At 41.2% G+C, this 22,733-nt stretch overlaps 1 protein-coding gene across 2 annotated transcripts in view; it reads right to left on the reverse strand.

Moving 5' to 3' along the window:
• The window catches only part of LOC109873345 (beta,beta-carotene 9',10'-oxygenase), a 103,359-nt gene extending 84,666 nt beyond the window's left edge, over nucleotides 1–18,693 (reverse strand). For both annotated transcript variants that reach the window (XM_031808178.1, XM_020464992.2), the window contains exon 1: nucleotides 18,540–18,693. In XM_031808178.1, the coding sequence (XP_031664038.1) occupies nucleotides 18,540–18,567 (28 nt within the window). In that variant the 5' untranslated portion in view covers nucleotides 18,568–18,693. The remainder of the gene's footprint in view (nucleotides 1–18,539) is intronic.
• Nucleotides 18,694–22,733: the final 4,040 nt, after the last annotated feature.

The raw sequence follows: 22,733 nt of genomic DNA on the forward strand, positions 1-22,733 counted from the left end.
GAAGGGGTCCTGCCTACACGGTGCGCCGCATAATGGATTCCAGACGGCGGGGTCGAGGTTTCCAATATCTCGTGGATTGGGAAGGATATGGTCCAGAGGAGAGGAGTTGGATTCCTCGGCGTCAGATCCTTGATGACGACCTGCTTCGTGACTTCTACCGCCTCCACCCTGGCGCTCTAGGTAGTCCGCCCGGTGGCGTTCGTCGGAGGGGGGGTACTGTCACGAACCCCGCTTCCTGAGTCTGTGTTTGCCTGTGTTTCTGTCCTGGAGTATGTTTCCGGTGTCCTGGAACGCACCCTGTCTGGTTGCCGGGCAGATTAGCTTGTTGGGAGATGATGTTCACCCGCACCTGTATCCCATCAGTAATCTGCACACCTGTCCTGATCATCACCTCTCCCCTTCAAAAGCTCTGACCTGACATCCATTCCCTGCCTGATCGTTAGCCATGAACAGTATGTTGTGCCATAGTATCAGCCTCAAGTTGGATAGAATTTGTTTTGTTGTTTTGTACGTCTTGCTTGCCTTCAATTTACCTCCGTTTGTTCTGTCTTCAGTTACTCACCCGGATCATTTACCCCATTCCCGCCTGGTCATCGGAGGATTCCGCTTCCCCATTGGATCCACCTATTTACTCCCATCAACTCACCACCGCTGCCCGCTACGCCACCTGGATGTATCTACCCACTCACATTGACTTGTAAATAAATACTCTCCTACTCTCCTTGTCCTGGTCTGCTTCTGGGTTCGATTTTGAAGAAACGTGACAGGTTGTCACACCCTGATCTGTTTCACCTGTCTTTGTGATTGTCTCCACCCTCTCCAGGTGTCGGCTATCTTCCCATTATCCTTTGTGTATTTATACCTGTGTTCTCCATTTGTCTGTTGCCAGTTCGTCTTGTTTGTTCAAGTCAACCAGCATTTTGTGTCTCAGCTCCTTTTTCCAGTCTCTCTTTTCTCGCCCTCCTGGTTTCGACCCTTGCCTGTTCTAACTTCGAGCCCGCCTGCCTGACCACTCTGCCTGTCCCTAACCATGCCGACCCTGTACCTTTGCCCCCCTCTGGATTACCGACCTCTGCCTGAACCTGCCTGCTGCCTGGTACTGTTGCCCCACCTTTGATCTCAAAACAAGTGCATCTACTCACGATCACAGCTGTAAACACAGTCCTGTTCAAAGTAAATGGCACAGATCCATAAATAGAAATGATCTAGTTGCATATAGGGCTCCCAGACCCTGATTTGATTCCAGGCTGTATCACAACCGGCCATGAGCGTCGTTTGGGTTTGGCCTGGGTAGGACATCAATGTAAATAAGAATTTGTTCTTTACTGACTTGCCTAGTTAAATAAAGGTTCATTAAAATATCAAATTAAATACTGCAGCTCTAACTGGTTATGCCGCACAGGTCTGTAGAGTATGGGCTGGTTCATGCGCAATAGAATTCTACTGCGATGCGTTCTGCCTACAGCAAAATCTCTTCCATAGTTGTTTTGTTTCGGTATGTTGCATTAAAAGTGACAAAAAATGTGTTGATTCGATAACAATTGCCATAGTAAAGGGAAACGTTAAGTGTTAACTAAAAGGGAAAGCTCTAGAATGTTGAGTGAAGTTCAATCTCTTGATTCTTAGTTTGCTGATATTTCTTCTGTGTACAGCATGGCAGTCCCAGGGAGCTGTGTGGCAGTCTCTGACTACTGCGTGCCCGCACACGGAACAGCTTAGAGGGAACATAGATGTGGGCTCTTGTCAGTATATAGAGTTCAAGTAGGAAGTTTACATACACCTTAGCCAAAATATATTTAATCTCAGTTTTTCACAATTCCAGATATTGAATCCTAGAGTAAGAATTCCCTGTCTTAGGTCAGTTAGGATCCCCACTTTATTTTAAGAATGTGAAATGTCAGAAAAATAGTGGAGAATTATTTATTTCAGGTTTTATTTCTTTCATCACATTCCCAGTGGATCAGAAGTTTACGTATACTCAATCAGTATTTGGTAGCATTAGTTTAACAGGCCTCCTTGCTCTCACACGCTTTTTCAGTTTTTTCAAATTTTCTATGCGATTGAGGTCAGGGCTTTGTGATGGCCACTCCGATATCTTGACTTTTGTCTTTAAGCCATTTTGCCACAAAGTATGCTTGGGGTCATTGTCTATTTGGAAGACCAATTTGCGACCAAGATTTAACTTCCTGACTGACGTCTTCACATGTTGCTTCGATATATCCACACAATCTATTTTGTGAAGTGTACCAGTCCCTCCTGCAGCAAAGCAGCCCCACAACATGATACTGCTTGTGGGGTTGCTTCTTTGGCTTGCAAGCCTCCCCCTTTTTCCTCCAAACATAACAATGGTCATTATGGCTAAACAGTTCTATTTTTGTTTCATCAGACCAGAGGACATGTCTCCAAATAGTACGATCTTTGTCCCCATGTGCAGTTGCAAACAGTCGTCTGGCTTTTTATGACATTTTGGAGCAGTGGTTTCTTCCTTGTTGAGCGGCCTTTCAGGTTATGTCGATATAGGACTCGCTTTAGATACTTTTGTACCTGTTTCCTCCAGCATCTTCACAAGTTCCTTTGCTGTTTTTCTGGGATTGATTTGCACTTTTCGCACCAGTACGTTCAACTATAGAAGACAGAACACGTCTTTTTCCTGAGCGGTATGATGGCTGCGTGGTCCCAAGGTGTTTATACTTGCGTACTATTGTTTGTACAGATGAACGTGGTACCTTCAGGTGTTTGGTAATTGCTCCTAAGGATGAACCAGACTTGTGGAGGTTTACAATTATTTAAAGGCACAGTCAACTTAGTGTATGTAAACTTCTGGAATTTTGATCAAGTGAATTATAAATGTAATAATCTGTCTGTAAACAATTGTTGGAAAACTTACTTGTGTCATGCACAAAGTAGATGTCCTAACCGACTTGCCAAAACTATAGTTTGTTATTAACAAGACATTTTTGGAGTGGTTGGAAAACTAGTTTTGAGTCCAACCTAAGTGTATGTAAACTTCCGACTTCAACTGTAGGTTGTAGATAGCAAAAGAGTGTACTGTGAAAAGTATTGCAGAGGATAAAGTTGAATGTTGAAAACATTGTTCATTTCATTTCTATTTGTTTCCATAGTCACCAATTAAATTCCGTAGCCAACATATTTTTATATTTAAAATAGATCAAGCAATGCCAAAAACAAATCTACATCACAATACAGTAATTGTTGCAGAATTCACCCACAGAAATGACATGCTTAGAATTACTGGGAGTATATAAAGGCCCATTGTTTTATTCGAGTAACGATTAATAAGAGTGGTGTGATGGGGTAGACCAGTGGTTGCTGGAATAGGCTCAATGCTAGAGCCATTGTCAACCTTCGTAGACTATTTTATTAAATCTCATGTGCAAGCATTTCCATCATATGTAAAATACTCTATATACTTCATAAACAAAATCTCACTAATAACGATATTAACAGAAGACTGCATTTTGGTCATATTAGATGTCGAGAGTCTATATACCAGCATTCCGTCTCAAGGACAAGGTCACTATCTCTGTCGGCTGGGTAGTGAGACAGACAGTGTGTGCGTAGCAGGACATGTGTGTGCGTATGTTTGTATGTGTGTGCGTATGTATGTTTGTGTGAATGTGTGGGTGTGAGAAGTCAGTATAAAAATGTTGTTTGACCAAATACAATGCTATGTCTCTGTAAACAAATTAACAGACTTTCAGCAAGCTTATAGAGAAGGGCACTCGACATGTACTACACTGACACAAATGACTGATGGTTGGTTGAAAGAAATTGATACTAAGAAGATTGTGGGAGCTGTACTGTTAGATTTCAGTGCAGCCTTTGATATTATTGACAAATAACCTGTTATTGAAAAAACTTAAGTGCTATGGGTTTTCAACCTCTGCCATATCGTGGATTCAGAGCTATAGTTGAGTCAGAAGTTTACATATACTTAGGTTGGAGTCATTAAAACTTGTTTTTCAACCACACAAATTTCTTGTTAACAAAGTATAGTTTTGGTAAGTTAGGACATCAACTTTGTGCATGGTACAAGTAATTCTTACAACAATTGTTTAGACAGATTATTTCACTTGTAATTCATTGAATCACAATTCCTGTGGCTCAGAAGTTTACATACACCAAGTTGACTGTGCCTTTAAACAGCAGAAAAGAATGTCATGGCTTTAGAAGCTTCTGATATGCTAATTGACATTTCAGTATATTGGAGGTGTACCTGTGGATGTATTTCAAGGCCTACCTTCTAACTCAGTGGCTCTTTGCTTGACATCATGGGAAAATCCAAATAAATCAGCCAAGACTTCAGAGAAAAAATGTAGACCTTCACAAGTCTGGTTCATCCTTGGGAGCAATTTCCAAACACCTGAAGGTATGACGTTCATCTGTACAAACAATAGTACGCAAGTATAAACACCATGGGACCACACAGCCATCACACCGCTTGTAACGGTTCTCTTTAGTTGAAGGAGAGTCAGACCAAAAAGCAGCGTGGCTATTGCGAGCCATGTTTAATGAAACAAAGTAAACACGAATCAAAATACAAAAACAATAAACGTAACACAAAAACTGAAACAACTGGTGCAAAGTGACACAGAGACAGGAACAAGGACAATCATCCACAAAAACCCAACACCAAACAGGCTACCTAAATATGGTTCCCAATCAGAGACAATGACGAACACCTGCCTCTGATTGAGAACCATATCAGGCCATACATAGAACTAGACATGTAACATAGAATGCCCACTCAGCTCACACCCTGACCAACCAAAACATAGAAACATACAAAGCAAACTATGGTCAGGGTGTGACACCGCTCAGGAAGGAAAATTGTCTCCTAAAGATTAACGTACTTCAAATCAACCCCAAAACAACAGCAAATTAACTTGTGAAGATGCTAGTGGAAACAGGTACAAAAGTATCTATATCCACAGTAAAACGAGTCCTATATCAACATAACCTGAAAGGCTGCTCAGCAAGGAAGAAGCCATTGCTTCAAAACCACCATAAAAAAAGGTTGTAACTGCACACGGGGACAAATATCATACTTTTTGAGGAAATGCCCTCTGGTCTGATGAAACAAAAATAGAACTGTTTTGCCATAATGACCGTTGTTATGTTTGGAGGAAAAAGAGGGAGGTTTGCAAGCCCAAGAACACCATCCCATACGTGAAGCATGGGGGTGGCAGCATCATGTTGTGGGGGTGCTTTGCTGCAGGAGGGACTGGTGCACGTCACAAAATAGATGGCATCATAAGGATGCAAAATTATGTGGATAAATTGAAGCAACATCTCAAGACATCAGTCAGGAAGTTAAAGCTTGGTCGTAAATGGGTCTTACAAATGGACATTGATCCCAAGCATACTTCCAAAGTTGTGGCAAAATGGCTTAAGGCCAACAAAGTCAAGGTATTGGAGTGACCATCACAAAGCCCTGACCTCAATCCTAGAGAAAATGGGCAGAACTGAAAAAGCGTGTGCGGGCAAGGAGGCCTATACTATAAACCTGACTCAGTTACACCAGCTCTGTCAGGAGGAATTGGCCAAAATTCGCCCAACTTAATGTGGGAAGTTTGTGGAAGGCTACCCGAAATGCTTGACCGAAGTTAAACAACTTAAAGGCAATGCTACAAAATACTAATTGAGTGTATGCATACTTCTGACCCACTGGGAATCTGATGAAATAAATAAAAGCTGAAATAAATAATTTTCTCTAGTATTAATCTGACATGTCACATTTTTTAAATAAAGTGGTGATCCTAACTTACCTAAAACAGGGAATTCTTACTGGGATTACATGTCAGGAATTGTGAAAAATTTAGTTTCGTGAATTCTCATGACACAAAAGCTCTCTCATTTTCATTCAAAACCTAGGTTAACCTCCACTGTATTCACATCCTACCATGCCCTTGTCTGTACGTTATGCCTTGAATATATTCTTCCGCAAGAAACCTGCTCCTTTTACTCTCTGTTCCGAAAGCACTAGATGACCAGTTCTTTTAGACTTTAGCCGTACCCTTATCCTACTCCTCCTCTATTCCTCTGGTGATGTAGAGGTTAATCCAGGCCCTGCAGTGCCAAGCTCCACTTCCATTCCCCAGGCGCTCTCTTTTGTTGACTACTGTAACCGTAAAAGCCTTGGTTTCATGCATGTTAACTTATGGGCAGGTGGGACGGTAGCGCCTCACTTGGCCAACATCCGGTGAAATTGCGGAGCGCGAAATTGAAACTACAGAATTATTCATATTTAACTTTCATAAAATCACAAGTGTAATACATCAAAATAAAGGATAACTTCTTGTTAATCCAGCCGCTGTGTCAGATTTCAAAAAGGCTTTACGGCGAAAGCACACCATGCAATTATCTGAGGACAGCGCCCCGCATACAAAACCATGGAAAACATATTTCAACCAGGCAGGTGCAACACGAAAGTCAGAAATAGCAATATAATAAATGCCTTACCTTTGATGATCTTCTTATGTTGGCACTCCAAAAGGTCCCACTTACATCACAAATGGTCCTTTTGTTGGATAATGTCCTTCTTTATAACCATAAATACTCAATTTAGCTTGAGTGCTTCAGTCAATAATCCACCCAGTTTCCCTCCATCGAAATGCATACAAAATGAATCCCAAACGTTACTAATAAACTTTTCCAAACAATTAAAAAAATATCTTTACAATCAAACCTTAGGTACCCTAATACGTAAATAAATTATCAAATTTAAGACGGAGAATCGTTTGACGGAGAATTGTCTTTACCGGAGAAAAATACCAAAGAACGCACTCTCATGCACGCGCTTGGAAACACTTCAGCCAAAATGGGAGCCACCTAGAAAATCGACCATTTCTTGCAAATTTCCAAAAACCATCGTGAACCTCTTTCTAAAGACTGTTGACATCTAGTGGAAGCCCTAGGCACTGCAATCTGGTAGGACTTCACCTTATAATAAAAGTGACAGCCATTGAAAATAGTGGTAGGCTGTATTTTTGTTTGGTTTAGATGGTTTGTCCTTGGGTTTTCGCCTGCCATATCAGTTCTGTTAGACACTTTAGAGTGTCTTCTATCCAAATCTACCAATTATATGCATATCCTAGCTTCTGGGCCTGAGTAACAGGCAATTTGCTTTGGGCACACTTTTCATCCAGAAGTGAAAATACTGCCCCCTACCAAGAGAGGTTAAGTGCTAGACCGCAGCTGAATATGGTAATGAATGGTGTGGCGGTTGAACAAGTTGCAGAGACTAAATGACTTACCGTTACCTTAAATTGTAAACTGTCATAAAAAAACATATAGATTCAATGGTTGCAAAGATGGGGAGAGGTCTTGGCGTAATAAAGAGATGCACTGCTTTTTTGACACCATACTCCAAAAAGCAAATTCTGCAGGCTCTAGTTTAGTCAAATCTTGATTATTGTCCAGTCGTGTGGGCCAGTGCTGCAAGGAAAGACCTAGTTAAGCTGCAGCTGTCCCAAACGTTACGGCAAAAGCACACCACAGAGCAGCACGTTTTGCTCTTAATTGTAATCAGAGGGCTGATATAAATCCTATGCATGCCAGTCTCTCTTGGCTAAGAGTTGAGGAGAGACTGACTGCATCACTTCTTCTTTTTATAAGAAACAATGTGTTAGAAATCCCAAATTGTTTGCATAGTCAATTTACACACAGCTCTGACACACACACTTTCCCACCAGACATGCCACCAGGGGTCTTTTCATCATCCCCAGATCCAGAACAAATTCAAGAAAACATACAGTATTATTGGAACTTCCTTCCATCTCATATTGCTCAAATTAACAGCAACCCTGATTTTTAAAAACAGATAAAGCAACGCCACGTGGGACAATGCCTCTCCCCTATTTGACCTAGATAGTTTGTGTGTATGCATTGATATGTAGGCTACGCGTGCCTAAAAATGTATGTAGTTCTGTCCTTGAGCTGTTCTTGTTTAATGATGTTCTGTATTTCGTCATTCTGTATTATGTTTCATGTTTTGTGTGGACCCCAGGAAGAATAACTGCTGCTTTTGCAACAGCAAATGCGGATCCTAATATAATACCAAATACCAAATAGAAGAGGTTGCAATTTACGCGATAAATTGGTCCATGCCAATTGCCAGCCACAAAAGAAAATCAGCCAGGCTCTTTTACGTCTTCGTCCAAATGGTAGCTATAAAAGCAGAGGTTGCACACAATGCAACAATATGATGAAGTGTGAATATTTCTGCCACCCACATACAGGAAAACGGTTCCAAATAAATTACATTATTACGTGCTCCATGTGGGCTGTGTTATGTAGGTAAAACCTCTCGTTCTCTCAAACAGAGAATTTGTGAACATTAAAGTTCAATCAGGAGAAACGACAGGGATTATCCAGTTGCAGTACATTTTAATGACCTACAACATTACATTTCTACCTTTAGATTTTGTGGTGTAGAGAAAGTTAAGATAACAGACAGGGGAGATGATATAAATAATAGGCCTACTCTGAGTAAAAGAGAATAGTTTTGGAATTTCACACTCCAGACATTATTTCCTAGAGGTGTTAATGATGAAATGCCTATGTATGTTATGTTGTAAATGTGAACATGAATTATGCCCTCATTTCAGATTACTCTGACGTTTTTCTTGCAGTGTACCCAATGATTTAAGAAAACTTGCTTGGTAGGGCGATGTCCTCAATGTGGTTTTACAGACGTGTTTAATACGTTTTATGTACACACATTATTTGAATATTTATGAAATGAACATTGTTGTATTTGGTATCACTTATTTGTTTTCTCTCGACTCCAACCCCATTCGATGCATGGAAAGGATGTGGTGGGGCTATGTCCACACAATGGTGCTAATTTAAAAAGCTCACAAAAGCTCTGAAGAAGGCTGTGTGGCCGACATGTAAAGCTTATTAAAGAACAGTGATGCTATCAAGATCGGTGGGTGGGTTTCTTATTTTTTCTCACTTTATTCTACTGTTACCATGCACCTGCAAAAAAAGATGCCTTTTGATTTAAAAAAGAGGATATCAAAATTAGACTACTTGGATAACAACGTTTACATGACAATGTTTTCTAAAGTTATTGTGATCATCTCTCGCACACACACATTTACTATCACTAACTAAACAGAAATCAAAATGTCACCTAGCTAGCTGTAACCAACACCTACAACAGGTAAAAGTTATAATGTACCATGGGAGGATTAGCCAGAGAGCTAACATTAGCTAGCTAGTTAGCTAGCTCAAATTAGCTAGCTACAGTAACTAGATAGCAAATATTTCTTTGATGTCCTTCTCCCCAACAAACCGCTGCTTTAGTTACAAAAGTAAAACAAGAATGCAGGAGAACAGGGACTATACCTCTTTTCAAAGTATTTTGCATACATTTTGAGAAACTGTCATTGTTTTTCAGCTGTGTTGTTTTGTAGCTTACCGTGCGCTCTGTCCCAACTGCCATATGGAATGTTGATGGACCTGCTCAAGCAGGCTGCATTCGCAAAGCGATCTATTGCTGCGCGTGAAGCACAGTTTCCAATCCAGGTTTTAGCTGGAACTTCTGGTTCTTATTTGTAAAGGTTTAATTGCCTCCTTGCGGCCATGTTGGAAGACCACCACATGAATTATTCTGACAACAGCCGAGCGGCTACCCCAAACTGCAACGTAACAGTGACTAAAACTAGTTGATTCATCACCACGGTCATTTTCTGTGGCATATTTGGCTGCTCTAACAAGGCAGGAAAGAAAACTGGAAAAAATATACATTTACAGATGTCCCACAATCATGAAACTCTATACCAATGAGATAAGACTCAAGAACTGTCAGAAAAGCTAAGAAACCTTTTTGCCCGTCAAGACCTGAACAAAGACAGCTGTCAATATAGGGTTTACTACGTTTATTTCATCACTGGTAAGTCAAGTCTGATCGATTTCAAGTTTAATTTAACTGTTATGCTAACCAGGAGTTAACACCTACCCTAAATTACCCAAAATGAACTAGCTGGCTCGATAGCTTGTAGTCTAGCTATTAGCATGTGTCACCTGAGTTTCAAGTTTTGGGGAAGAATGTGGCCTTTGATTAACCTTTCATGCAATTCTACTACATGTTATATGACATTAGCAGAATCTTTGTTGGTCCAGGCCTACTCTTCTGACACTGACAACAGATAAATAAAAGCGACCTTGTCTTGAAAGCAACCATGTGCTCTAGGCCGAAAAGGGGTCCTGACTAAAAGGGATCCAGCTTGTCAAATTAATGTACACAGTTATATTTTTGCATTTCAGCTATCCTAACTAACCATTAACTTAATTCTCCTATCTGCTATGAAATGTCAAATATTATGTTCATTTTACAAAAGCTGGATCCCTTCTAGCCATAACCATGAAAAGGGGAGATGCAAATTCATAAGAGGAGGGAAAATGTAAGGACATGACATTATAGGACAAATGCCTCAATGAGACAGGACAACTTGATGTGTTGACTATTAGTTGTTCCTGCCCAACAATATATTTAATATGTATATGACAATGAAACACCTGAATTAATTCAAAACAACCAAGGACTTCAAAGCCCTGTTGGTATAGGTAACCGGAAGAAGTGATATTCTAACATCAGGTGTGCTACTCATATCAAGACACCCATGTCAACTGGATTCCCACTGTGAAGATAAGCAATGCTGCATCTGCTTCTACTTCTACTCGGTCCTTTTCCAGATACGAAAGGAGACATCCCTCAGTTATATGAGATGGTTGTCATATGCTGTACTTTGGACAATCTGAATGGTTCTGTTGTGCCATTTAAGTAGAGATAACCTTCACCTTGGTGTCAAGACAAAAGTGCCCCCTTAAACTGTATGAATATATACAATGTAATTTCGAACTTGTAAAATACTATTGTTGATATTGTAAACATACTGTACTAATAGGCTATTTTGTTGTATGGGTGAAATGAAAAGTATGTTGTCATCTCTGCTTTGCCTAGCCCCATTGAATAAAAAATATTTCTTATAGCCCAACTATTGTCTTTCTTTTACACATTTAGCATAGAGAATGTCATTGTTGTGATAGTCTTGGTAATAGCAGTTGTATGTTTTAAGTTAAGGATCCCATGATCTCCTCTTTCCAGACATTTCACCACCTAAATTGCAAGGGTTGGATATGTACTGAACAATTTAATGTCAGCACAAGTAATGTACAAAATGTATTATAATGACTAGCTTCAAACATTGTCTATTGGTATTGCTTTTAAATTGAACATATAGCTGACCAATGTAAACAATGTGCGAGTAAAGCTATTCTCTGCTTCAGATGCACAATATCAAGGGGTAGGGCTGTTACGGTGACTATATTACCACCACACCGGCAGTCACGAGTCATGATGGCAGTCAAATTACACATGACCATTTAGTCATGGTAAATTAGGCTTCTCCAAGCTCTGATGCTGCTGATGGTCATTAGTAGACTACCATAATTGCTAACTGTCTGGTACTCAGCACTCTATTGTCCCTCTAATCACCCTGACATCAATGCAAATGAAATTAAAAATCAAATCAAACTCTTAATGAGAGCTGATGAGCTCATGTTACACAACATTTCTCTAGGCTTTGCAATTGTGTGAGAAAACAGAGTGATTGACTCTATTAAAACTAAGAGGATCCCATCAGCTTTCTATAGGCTAGGCCTCTCCCTAATGTCAATATGCCGTGTCCATTGCTGTTTTGGTTAGTCATTATTGTCTCATTTCACTGTAGAGCCTCCAGCCATGCTCAATATGCCTGTCATGACTTGTCCTGATCAGGTCAGGTTACAGGAGACCACAACCCTACATATTATCTCTCAACCCCAACAGAGGAGAGATCTAGGGGTCTGAAAATGTGGGGGTTTTATGACCCCTCACGCCCCTGGTAAATCTCAGGCCACAGACAAATTCCTTTGTCCTGTTACTATGGAGAACCAGCCTCAGAACAGTAAACATGAAATAAAGGGACTTTGGAATAATGGTTTCCGTCAGCCAAAATGGTGGTCATGACGATAGATGGAATATGAAAATGTATGTCATTTTTGTTTTGTTATTAAAGGTTAATAGATGACGTTAATATGAAAACATTGTAATGTGAAGAGTTTTCCTAGTATATGTTTGATGTTTATACATTGTACGTTGTATGGAAAATATCCAAATCAAAGAGAATGTTTTGGGAAAGATGAAATGTGAAGTTAGTTGTCTAAAATTGGATTTGCTTCTACACCTGCATTGCTTGCTGTTTGGGGTTTTAGGCTGGGTTTCTGTACAGCACTTTGAGATATCAGCTGATGTACGAAGGGCTATATAAATACATTTGATTTGATTTGATTTGAGTCAAATCTAGACCTTGCCCTCATAACTTGGTACACCCAGAGAATTGCCCTAAAGGCAGTTACGCCCACTTCTGACCCAAGGGTATAAAACCTGTGAGTAAAGAATTTACAGGAAGACTACGTGACCCAAACTGCAGCCAAGGACTAAAAGGTCAACGAACCCAAAATGCAACGCAAGTTTGAAGACAAATAAATATTTTTCCAACCAAGCTACGGATGAGTAGCTGTGTCTAAGTGGGTGAATTCAAGTCGCACCACCTAGCCTCCATCTCCCATCGAATCGTGGTATCTACACTGTTTCATTCCAACGCTGTGAGCTCTGAGCTACAGAGTTGTCTGTCCTCAGAAGACCCCTTCCAGAGCAAGGGTGAGGGAACAGACTCCTAAGCCAAAAGGACACTGACATCGGGAGGACGATCAGAGACGTGCGCCGGAGTAGTGCGTCAATCGAGCAGCTGAACGGTCCATTGAACGGTCCACGAGGAGAATCCTCAGAGACCCCCCCCCATGTAATTACATTATTATATTCTGACCCATAAGAGCAGCAGTTTGGGGCAAGGCTAGGGTTAGAATAGCATAGCTGACAAATTTACCCAAATGTATATTTCTCTCGTGTACCTTCTTTTTTCTCTCTCTCTTTGAAATCCCCATTTTGGGTAACACGCGCCATAGTGTGTTGGCCCGTCATACTAAGTTCTAATCAATAGCCTATAATGTGTTTTGTCTATGTGTATCTTTTATCATCATTTTAGCTTTCTAGTAAATAAATATCCAACTAAGATTGGTGTGGTACGAACTCATTGGTGAGACCCGGGGCCGTGCAGATTCACGGACTATACGACGTTCAGAACGAGATTGCAGAGGTAACTGGTTAATTAGCGACTGTTGCAAAATCGATATTCTGATATGCTTTGAGTTCATTTGGGAAATAGAAACTCAATAAAAACTAGTTTTCCCATGGTGCCCCAGGTTAATGCGTTAATAATGGCTTGATTCAGTTAATCACGCAATTAGAAACTTGTAATCATTCAATGCGCAACAATCGTCACATTAACTAATACAACGTCACGACATGCCTTAGCTTGCCCTTTTGTTCCACCTCTCACACGTGGTGACCTCACCTGGTTTAAATGGTGTCTCTAGAGACAAAATGTTAATGTGATTTATCTGTTAATTGAATGATTAAAATATTCCACCCTGAAACCATATAATTGTATGGAATTGATTAGAATTAATACAATTATAATCAATTAATGTGTAGTTCTACTTAGAATTAAGGTAATAATCACATGTACACATATACCCCATAAACACAAAGTGAAAACAGGTTTTTAGAAATGTTATGCACATTTATTGAAAACGAAATACAGATATACATGTTAGAATCACATTTGTCAGCATTTACAATTCTGGGTTTTTCTAGGTAAGTCTCGAAAAGATTTACAAACCAGCATTGTACTATATTTTTCAAGGTGGTTGTTGATAATTGCTAGACAGCCATTTTAAAGCAGATTGAGGTCAAAACAGTAACTCGGCCACTCCGGTATATTCACTGTCTTCATGGTAAGCAACTCCAGTGTATATTTGGACAAGTGCTTAAGGTTATTGACCTGCTGAAAGGAGAATTCATCTCCCAGTGGCTGGTGGAAAGCAGACTGAAACAGGTTTTCCTCTAGGATTTTGCTTGTGCTTAGTTCCATTACTTATATTATCATCCAGAAAAACTCCTCAGTCCTAAACGATTACAAGCGTACCCATAACATGATGCAGCAACAACTGTGCTTGAAAATATGGAGAGTGGAATTTGTTGTATTGAATTTGCCCCAAACAAAACACTTGGTATTTAGGACAATTGATTTTCTTTGCCACATTTTATGCAGTATTATTTTAGTGCCTTGTTGCAAACAGGATGCATGTTTTGGAATATATCAGGCTTCCTTATTTTCACTCTGTCCATTAGGTTAAACCTCTTATGGCTGTGATCCCCGTACAGGGATCAACATCAGGGGAAATTTCAGAGTGACAACTAAAAATACAACGTCGTAACATTAAATATTCTTGAAAATGCAAGTGTCTTACATCCTTCAAAAGATTAGGATCTTGGTAATCAAACTATGTTTATCGATTTAAAATAGCTATTACAGAGAACAAATACCATGCTTTTGTTTGAGAAGAGCAATTAACAACAATATCATTTTCCGCCATGACAGTTTTTACACATTCACATCTGAAGGTAAAATTATGACTTACATTCTGATATCTTTCTCTTATTTCTCTTCCTGAGGGTCCCAGTGATCAAATGAAGTGCCATTTTCTTTGATAAAATAAATTTTATACCCTTTTTATACCCTACCCGTTTGTGCAGTGAATTCCATCTCTATCAATTTTTTACGGAGCATTCTACGTAATTACACACGGTAAACCATCGTTTATCTAGTCATGGTTGGTTTCAGTGCATTCCTCTGGATGTTTGCAACACAGCCAAACTTCATTGTTTTTTTTGCGGGGAGTATTGGCCGAAGTGAACTGATTTGAAGACAACGAGCAATGACTACCTTGCGCACCAATAATTTTAATGAAACTTCGTTGATTGACTATGCCCAATGACCACTGATCTTCTTGAAATCTAGCTGGGTTGATAGCCAATGAGCTGAGGTAAACGCCAGTATGTAATGGTTTTGGGTTGGACCACCATTCCTTGTTTGTAAATGCACACGTAAGGAACTCCATTCTCGCCTTGACTATCAGAGGAGTTGCTGTGACGCTTGTTACGCGCAGCAGTATTTTTGAAAGTTGTATTTTCAACGATTTCATTGACGACATCATGGCGAATAAATCAGGAAAGCGAAGTCAAAGTCTAAAGTGAAAGTGAAAAAGTGAAAGTGAGACAGATGTTTTGTTTGAGGAATCTTTGAGTGTTATGATTCAAACAGGAACCGAGGAGCTGTTTCTGCAAGGACAGGACATACTTCTGGACGGGTAAGTGCTGATGCCGTTTTATGAGAAAAAAAATATATATATATATATATTTTGCTATGAAATGTGTGGTTTGTTTGTGTGTGTGTGTGTGTGTTGGTATGTTTATGTGTATATATATATATATATATATATATATATATATATATATATATTCCATGTCAGATATATATATATTTTCCATGTCAGATATATATATTTTCAATTTTTTTATTCAAATGGAATGGAGTAGAACAGCAAACACACACATTGCCACTGCACCTTCTACTCCTCCCCATTTCCATATGAAATAGCCATTGGGTGTGGTTCAGGGGAGGGCAGGCCCACAACAATGGCCGGAGTTGAATGGAACAGCACTTCACCTTAGTGACTGTTCCCTCTGCACTATACAATACATATCTGCTATTTTATGTGATGATAAAATGCTCATACAATACAAATATTTTTTTTATGTTTTCTTTCACAGTGATTCCGACTGGGAGCCCCCGGTGCCAAGCTGCCCGCTCTACCTCTGCCCCCTCTACTCCTGCCTCCAGTGGTGTTCATATGCCACAGTTCATTAATGCAGGCATGACTATGCCTCAGGGCCAAAAGGGCACAGCATGGAGGCATCGTTGTGTTCTGTGTCGCATGAACTGCACCACTTGTTCAGTTTGCCTCTGCTTTACATCAGAAAGAGACTGCTATGGGACTTGGCACAGGCAGCAAAATATTGTGTAGAGGACTTCCAAACGGTGTACTGTTTTAAATTGTTTTTTGGAAAACTTGTTTTTGTGTGTGTTTTTGTGTTTTTGTGTGTGTTTTTGTGTGTGTGTTAGAATTGCTTTTTGATATGTTGTATATAGTTATTTGCACTGTTGTATATAGTTATAGGTAATTTCACCAATTCGGCCACTTGGGTACATTTGGGCAACTTGTGTGGGACACCTGGGTGACTTCATGCTAAAGTCATGTAGCTCACCCACACCTACAGTTGCCCTCTTGTGTTATCCATGAAAATTATCTCCAACATCCTATTCTAGTACATGTGAAAGATGATGCTACAACAATAAGAAACAGAAAACGTATGCTCTTTCTTTCTCTTTTCTTCCACCAGATATACTGTGTTATATTCTCCTACATTCAATTAGCATTTCCACAAACTTCAGAATGTTTCCATTCAAATGATACCAAGAATATGCATATCCTTGCCTCTGGGGCTGAGCTACAGGCAGTTAGATTAGGGTATGTCTTCAGGCGGAAATTGAGTTTGGTTTTAATATTGTGGAGTAACTACAATGTTGTTGATCCATTCTCAGTTTTCTCCTATCACAGCCAATAAACTCTGTAACTGTTTTAAAGTCACCATTGGCCTCATGGTGAAATCCCTATATGGTTTCCTTCCTTTCCAGCAACTGAGTTAGGAAGGATCCCTGTATCTTTGTAGTGACTGGGTGTTTTGATACACCATCCAAAGTGTATGTAATAACTTCACCATGCTCAAAGGGATATTCAAGGTATATTTTTTTAGTCATACACTTCTACCACCAGGTGCCCTTCTTTGCGAGGCATTGGAACACCTCCCTGGTGTTTGTGGTAACTGAGCACTCACTTCCGTCATCATGAAGTGCTTTGAGAGACTAGTCAAGGACCATATCACCTCCACCCTACCTGACACCCTAGACCCACTCCAATTTGCTTACCGCCCAAATAGGTCCACAGATGATGCAATCTCAATCACACTGCACACTGCCCTAACCCATCTGGACAAGAGGAATACCTATGTGAGAATGCTGTTCATCGACTACAGCTCGGCATTTAACACCATAGTACCCTCCAAGCTCGTCATCAAGCTCGAGACCCTGGGTCTCGACCCCGCCCTGTGCAACTGGGCACTGGACTTCCTGACGGGCCGCCCCCAGGTGGTGAGGGTAGGCAACAACATCTCCACCCCGCTGATCCTCAACACTGGGGCCCCACAAGGGTGCGTTCTGAGCCCTCTCCTGTACTCCCTGTTCACCCACGCCTGCGTGGCCACGCACACCTCCAACTCAATCATCAAGTTTGCGGACGACACAACAGTGGTAGGCTTGATTACCAACAACGACGAGACGGCCTACAGGGAGGAGGTGAGGGCCCTCGGAGTGTGGTGTCAGGAAAATAACCTCACACTCAACGTCAACAAAACTAAGGAGATGATTGTGGACTTCAGGAAACAGCAGAGGGAACACCCCCCTATCCACATCGATGGAACAGTAGTGGAGAGGGTAGCAAGTTTTAAGTTCCTCGGCATACACATCACAGACAAACTGAATTGGTCCACCCACACAGACAGCATCGTGAAGAAGGCGCAGCAGCGCCTCTTCAACCTCAGGAGGCTGAAGAAATTCGGCTTGTCACCAAAAGCACTCACAACTTCTACAGATGCACAATCGAGAGCATCCTGGCGGGCTGTATCACCGCCTGGTACGGAAACTGCTCCGCCCACAACCGTAAGGCTCTCCAGAGGGTAGTGAGGTCTGCACAACGCATCACCGGGGGCAAACTACCTGCCCTCCAGGACACCTACACCACCCGATGTCACAGGAAGGCCATAAAGATCAAACAAATCAACAAAATGTGGAAAAATAAATACTTTCTGAAGGCACTGTGTGCTTCCATTGCAAACAAGAAAGTAAACATACTTTACAGCCAGCATTGTTATAGTCTCTATGACCAACATGTCTTGTCTTTCAGTCAAACATGCTATTCCAGATTACCATTTGTATTTGCCACCTGTTTTTAGTAAGGACAGGATACACACCCACACAGAGGAAAACAACAGTCACGTGCAGCTATAATATGCAGTAAAATAGTATAGGAAACAACAGTAAAATTCACATATAATAAGCAGTAATATGCAGCTATATGCTGTAAAATGTAGCCTAGCAAACAACAGAAATATGCAGCTATATGCTGTAAAATGTAGCCTAGCAAACAACCGTAAAATGCAGCTATAATATGCAGTAATATGTAGCCTAGGAAACAGCAATCACATGCAGCTATAATATGTAATAATATGTAGACTATCAAACAACCAATGTGCCAACAGCTGTAGCCTGGGGAAAAACAGTCATATTCAGCTGTAGCCTAGGATACAAAAGTAATATGCGGCTGTAGGTTATGGATAAAAGACATTAAGATGTAGGATTAACCTTTAAAGAGGAGAATAACCTTACCTGATACCTCAAGCTTTACTGGTGGCATGGCTTGACTTAGAAGAATTCTGTGTGTGGAATTCAGTTAGCTACGGAAGTCTACTGTCCTTTTATAGAGAAAGCTTTTTTGCTAGTTGGGCACTACACTGCTCGCTAGTGAGCTACACACTCTACTGGCAGTCAATATGGAGGCGGTGCATTATATAATCCTGGTATATAACCCATAGCTGAGGAACAAAGGGAGGGGAGGGGAGGGGAGAGAGAGTGGAAAGAGAGCCAGCATCATTCAGGGATGAGAATACAGGGACAGTTATAGAACAGTCCCTTTTCTGATCTTCACACCAGGGTCAGGGGTTCATTTCAATGTATAGAGGCAGAGAACCATTGCGATAGGTCCTATTTCACTGTAGTACTTTTTTTGTTTACTTCCTGAATTTAATGAAATGACTGCTTCTCACAGGCAATTCTTGTAGTTTTAAGCATTTTCAGATTATTTTTGCATGTTGTTTCCTAGGATGTGCAGTGCTTTTAGGCTTGAACTTGAACCTTTAGGCTAAGTCATCTTGTAGTGGGAAGTGATTATGGGCTATTTGGGCTATTTGTACAGCTTACCTCACAGGGGCAAGGGTCAAATGAGTATCATTGCTTTCATCCCACACACACACCTCTACTATTAGTATTCAACTATTCTCTAATGGCACTATAATGAAAAATGCATAATAGTTCTCTATCTATACATTCACTGGACATTTAAACCAATATATTGTGTATTTTTTTAATCAATTAGAAGGATGTGGGCCTGTTCAAATACTTGTGTAATAAAATAACAAAATGGACATAGAGACCGGTGGGAGTTAATGTGCACTGGTTGTCTTCACTTTCCCCGGTTAAGTCAGTGGGTCAAACATATATGGCCGGACATATACTGTGTAAACCTGTTACACGTTCAGATCATCTCTGATATACTAGCGTACAACTCCCCCTTGTGGCTATTCAGATGATGGCTAAACAGTGTAGTACAGTAGAACCTTGGACATGTATTACCACTCTTTGAAAACCAATGCACAAATAAATAAATGTTTTAATTATAATTAAATAATGAAAAGAAAAATTTGTTATTAGGCTATACAGTCATTCTACACGGACTTTGAATTCAGTTTTAGAAACACAATTTGTTAGTCTTTCGTTTGAGGAACATGCAGCAAGCTATGCATGCCTAGTTTGTTAATTTACCCTAGCAGATGCTCTTATATTCCCCTAATCCCTAATCACAGTCACCGCAAATCTATTTTTAACAACAATATCATTAAATTAAATAAACTTGAAAATGATACTTTCCCAAATGAACAAAAGTTGCAAGTGCATATAGGCCTAACTGATTATATGCAGTTGCTGTGTTAAAAAACCCAAATGGCTTTTTCTCAAATTCAGTGATGATCAGATACTTTTTTGGTTTATTTTTATTTCACCTTTATTTAACCAGGTAGGCCAGTTGAGAACAAGTTATCATTTACAACTGCGACCTGGCCAAGATAAAGCAAAGCAGTGCGACAAAAACAACAACAGTTACACATAAACAAACGTACAGTCATTCACACAATAGAACATTATATGTACAGTGTGTGCAAATGTAGAAGAGTGGGGAGGTAAGGCAATAAATAGGCCATGGAGGCAAAATAATTACAATTTAGCATTAACACTGGAGTGATAGATGTGCAGATTATGATGTGCAAGTAGAGGTACTGGGGTGCAAAAGAGCAAGATGATAAGTAACAACATGGGGATAAGGTAGTTCGGTGCGGTATTTACAGATTGGCTGTGTACAGGTCCAGTGAATGGTGAGCTGCTTAAAGTTAGAGAGGGAGATTTAAGACTCCAGCTTCAGTTATTTTTGCAATTTGTTCCAGTTGTTGGCAGCAGAGAACTGGAAGGAAAGGCAGCCAAAGCAAGTGTTTGCTTTGGGGGTGACCAGTAATATATACCTGCTGGAGTGCGTGCTACCGGTGGGTGTTGCTATGGTTACCAGTGAGCCGAGATAAGGTGGGGCTTTACCTAGCATTGACTTACAGGTGACCTGGAGCCAATGGGTTTGGCAACAAATATGTCGTAAGGGCCAGCCAATGAGAGCTGGTGGGTAGTATATGGGGCTTTGGTGACAAAACAGATGGCACTGTGATAGACTACATCCAGTTTGCTAAGTAGAGTGTTGGAGGCTATTTTGTAAATTACATCGCCGAGAGGGTGCCCATGGTTACGAATTTAGGGTTGTACCTGATAGGTTCCTTGATAATTTGTGTAAAATTTGTGTAAAACGGCCGGGGTGTTAACCATGTCCCTGTTTAGGTCACATAACAATACGAGCTCTGAAGATAGATGGGGGGCAATAAATTCACATGTGCTGTCCAGGTCACAGCTGGGGGCTGAAGGGGGTTTATAACAAGTGGCAATGGTGAGAGACTTGTTTCTGGAAAGGTGGATTTTTAAAAGAGGAAGCTCAAATTGTTTGGGCACAGACCTGGATAGTATGACAGAACTCTGCAGGCTAACTCTGCAGTAGATTGAAACTCCGCCCTCTTTGGTAGTTCAGAAAATGTTAGGGGCGGAAAAAAATTTGAAATTTGAAATTTCAGGATTTTTGGTGGCCTTACTTAGCCATGATTCAGACCCGGCTAGGACATCAGGGTTGGTGGAGTGTCAGTGAATAAAACATGCATGAAACCAAGGCTTTTGCGGTTACAGAAGTCAACCAATTAGAGCGTCTGGGGAATGGGAGTGGAGCTAGGGGCTGCAGGGCCTGGGTTAACCTCTTCATCACCAGAGGAACAGAGGAGGAGTAGGATAAGGGTACTGCTAAAGGCTATAAGAACTGATCGTCTAGTGCATTCGGAACAGAAAGTAAAAGGAGTAGATTTCTGGGCGTGGAATAATAGATTCAAGGCATAATGTACAGACAAAGATATGGTAGGATGTGAATACAGTGGAGGTAAACCTAGGCATTGAGTGACGATGAGAGAGGTTTTTTCTCTAGAGGCACCATTTAAGCCAGGTGAGGTCATTGCATGTGTGGGGGGTGGAACAAAAGGGCTAACTAAGGCATATTGAGAGGGGCTGGAGGCTCTACAGTGAAATAAGACAATAATCACTAACCAAAACAGCAATAGACAAGCATATTGACATTAGGGAGAGGCATTTGTAGCCGAGTGATCATCGGGTCCAGTGAGTAGCTAGGCGAGCTGGAGACACAGGGATTCAGACAGCTAGCAGGCCAGGGAAAGCAGGCTAGCAGATGGGCCTTCGGGGGACGTCGCAACAGAAGAGCATGTTGAAACCCCCTCGGAAGGTTACGTCTGCAGACCAGTCGTGATGGATCGGTGGGACTCCATGTTGGCAGTAAAAAGGTCCAGGCCAATTGGCAAATTAGGTATTGTAGCCCAAGAATTGGCTGATGGACCTCTTCAGCTAGCCGGGAGATGGGCCTAGCTCCAGGCTAGCTCCAGGCTAACTGGTGCTTGATTCGGGACAGAGACATTAGCCAGGAGTAGCCAGTCGGATAACAGCTAGCTAGCTATGATGATCTGGTGTAAAGGTTCAGAGCTTGCGGTAAGAATCGGGAGATGTGGTAGAGAAAAAGCAGTCGATATGCTCTTGGTTGATATTGTGCTGTGCAGACTGGCAGGAATTGACCAGGCTGAGGCTGGCTGACGTCCGAGTTAACGGTGCTAGGGGTGCGTCACTTGAGTGGGTTGAGTCACTGACTTGATCTTCCTGTCCGGGTTGGCGCCCCACTTGGGTTGTGCCGTGGCGGAGATCTTTGTGGGCTATACTCGGCCTTGTCTCAGGATGGTAAGTTGGTGGTTGAAGATATCCCTCTCGTGGTGTGGGGGCTGAGCTTTGGCAAAATGGGTGGGGTTATATCGTGCCTGTTTGGCCGTTTCCGGGGGTATCGTCGGACGGGGCCACAGTGTCTCCCGACCCCTCCTTTCTCAGCCTCCAGTACTTATGCTGCAGTAGTTTATGTGTCGGGGGGCTAGGGTCAGTCTGTTATATCTGGAGTATTTCTCCTGTCTTATCTGGTGTCCTGTGTGAATGTAAGTATGCTCTCTCTAATTCTCTCTTTCTTTCTCTCTCTCGGAGGACCTGAGCCCAAGGACCATGCCTCGGGACTACCTGGCCTGATGACTCCTTGCTGTGCCCAGTTCACCTGGCCGTGCTGCT

This window comes from Oncorhynchus kisutch, linkage group LG28, assembly GCF_002021735.2.
Source record: "Oncorhynchus kisutch isolate 150728-3 linkage group LG28, Okis_V2, whole genome shotgun sequence".
Classification (NCBI taxonomy): Eukaryota; Metazoa; Chordata; class Actinopteri; order Salmoniformes; family Salmonidae; genus Oncorhynchus; species Oncorhynchus kisutch.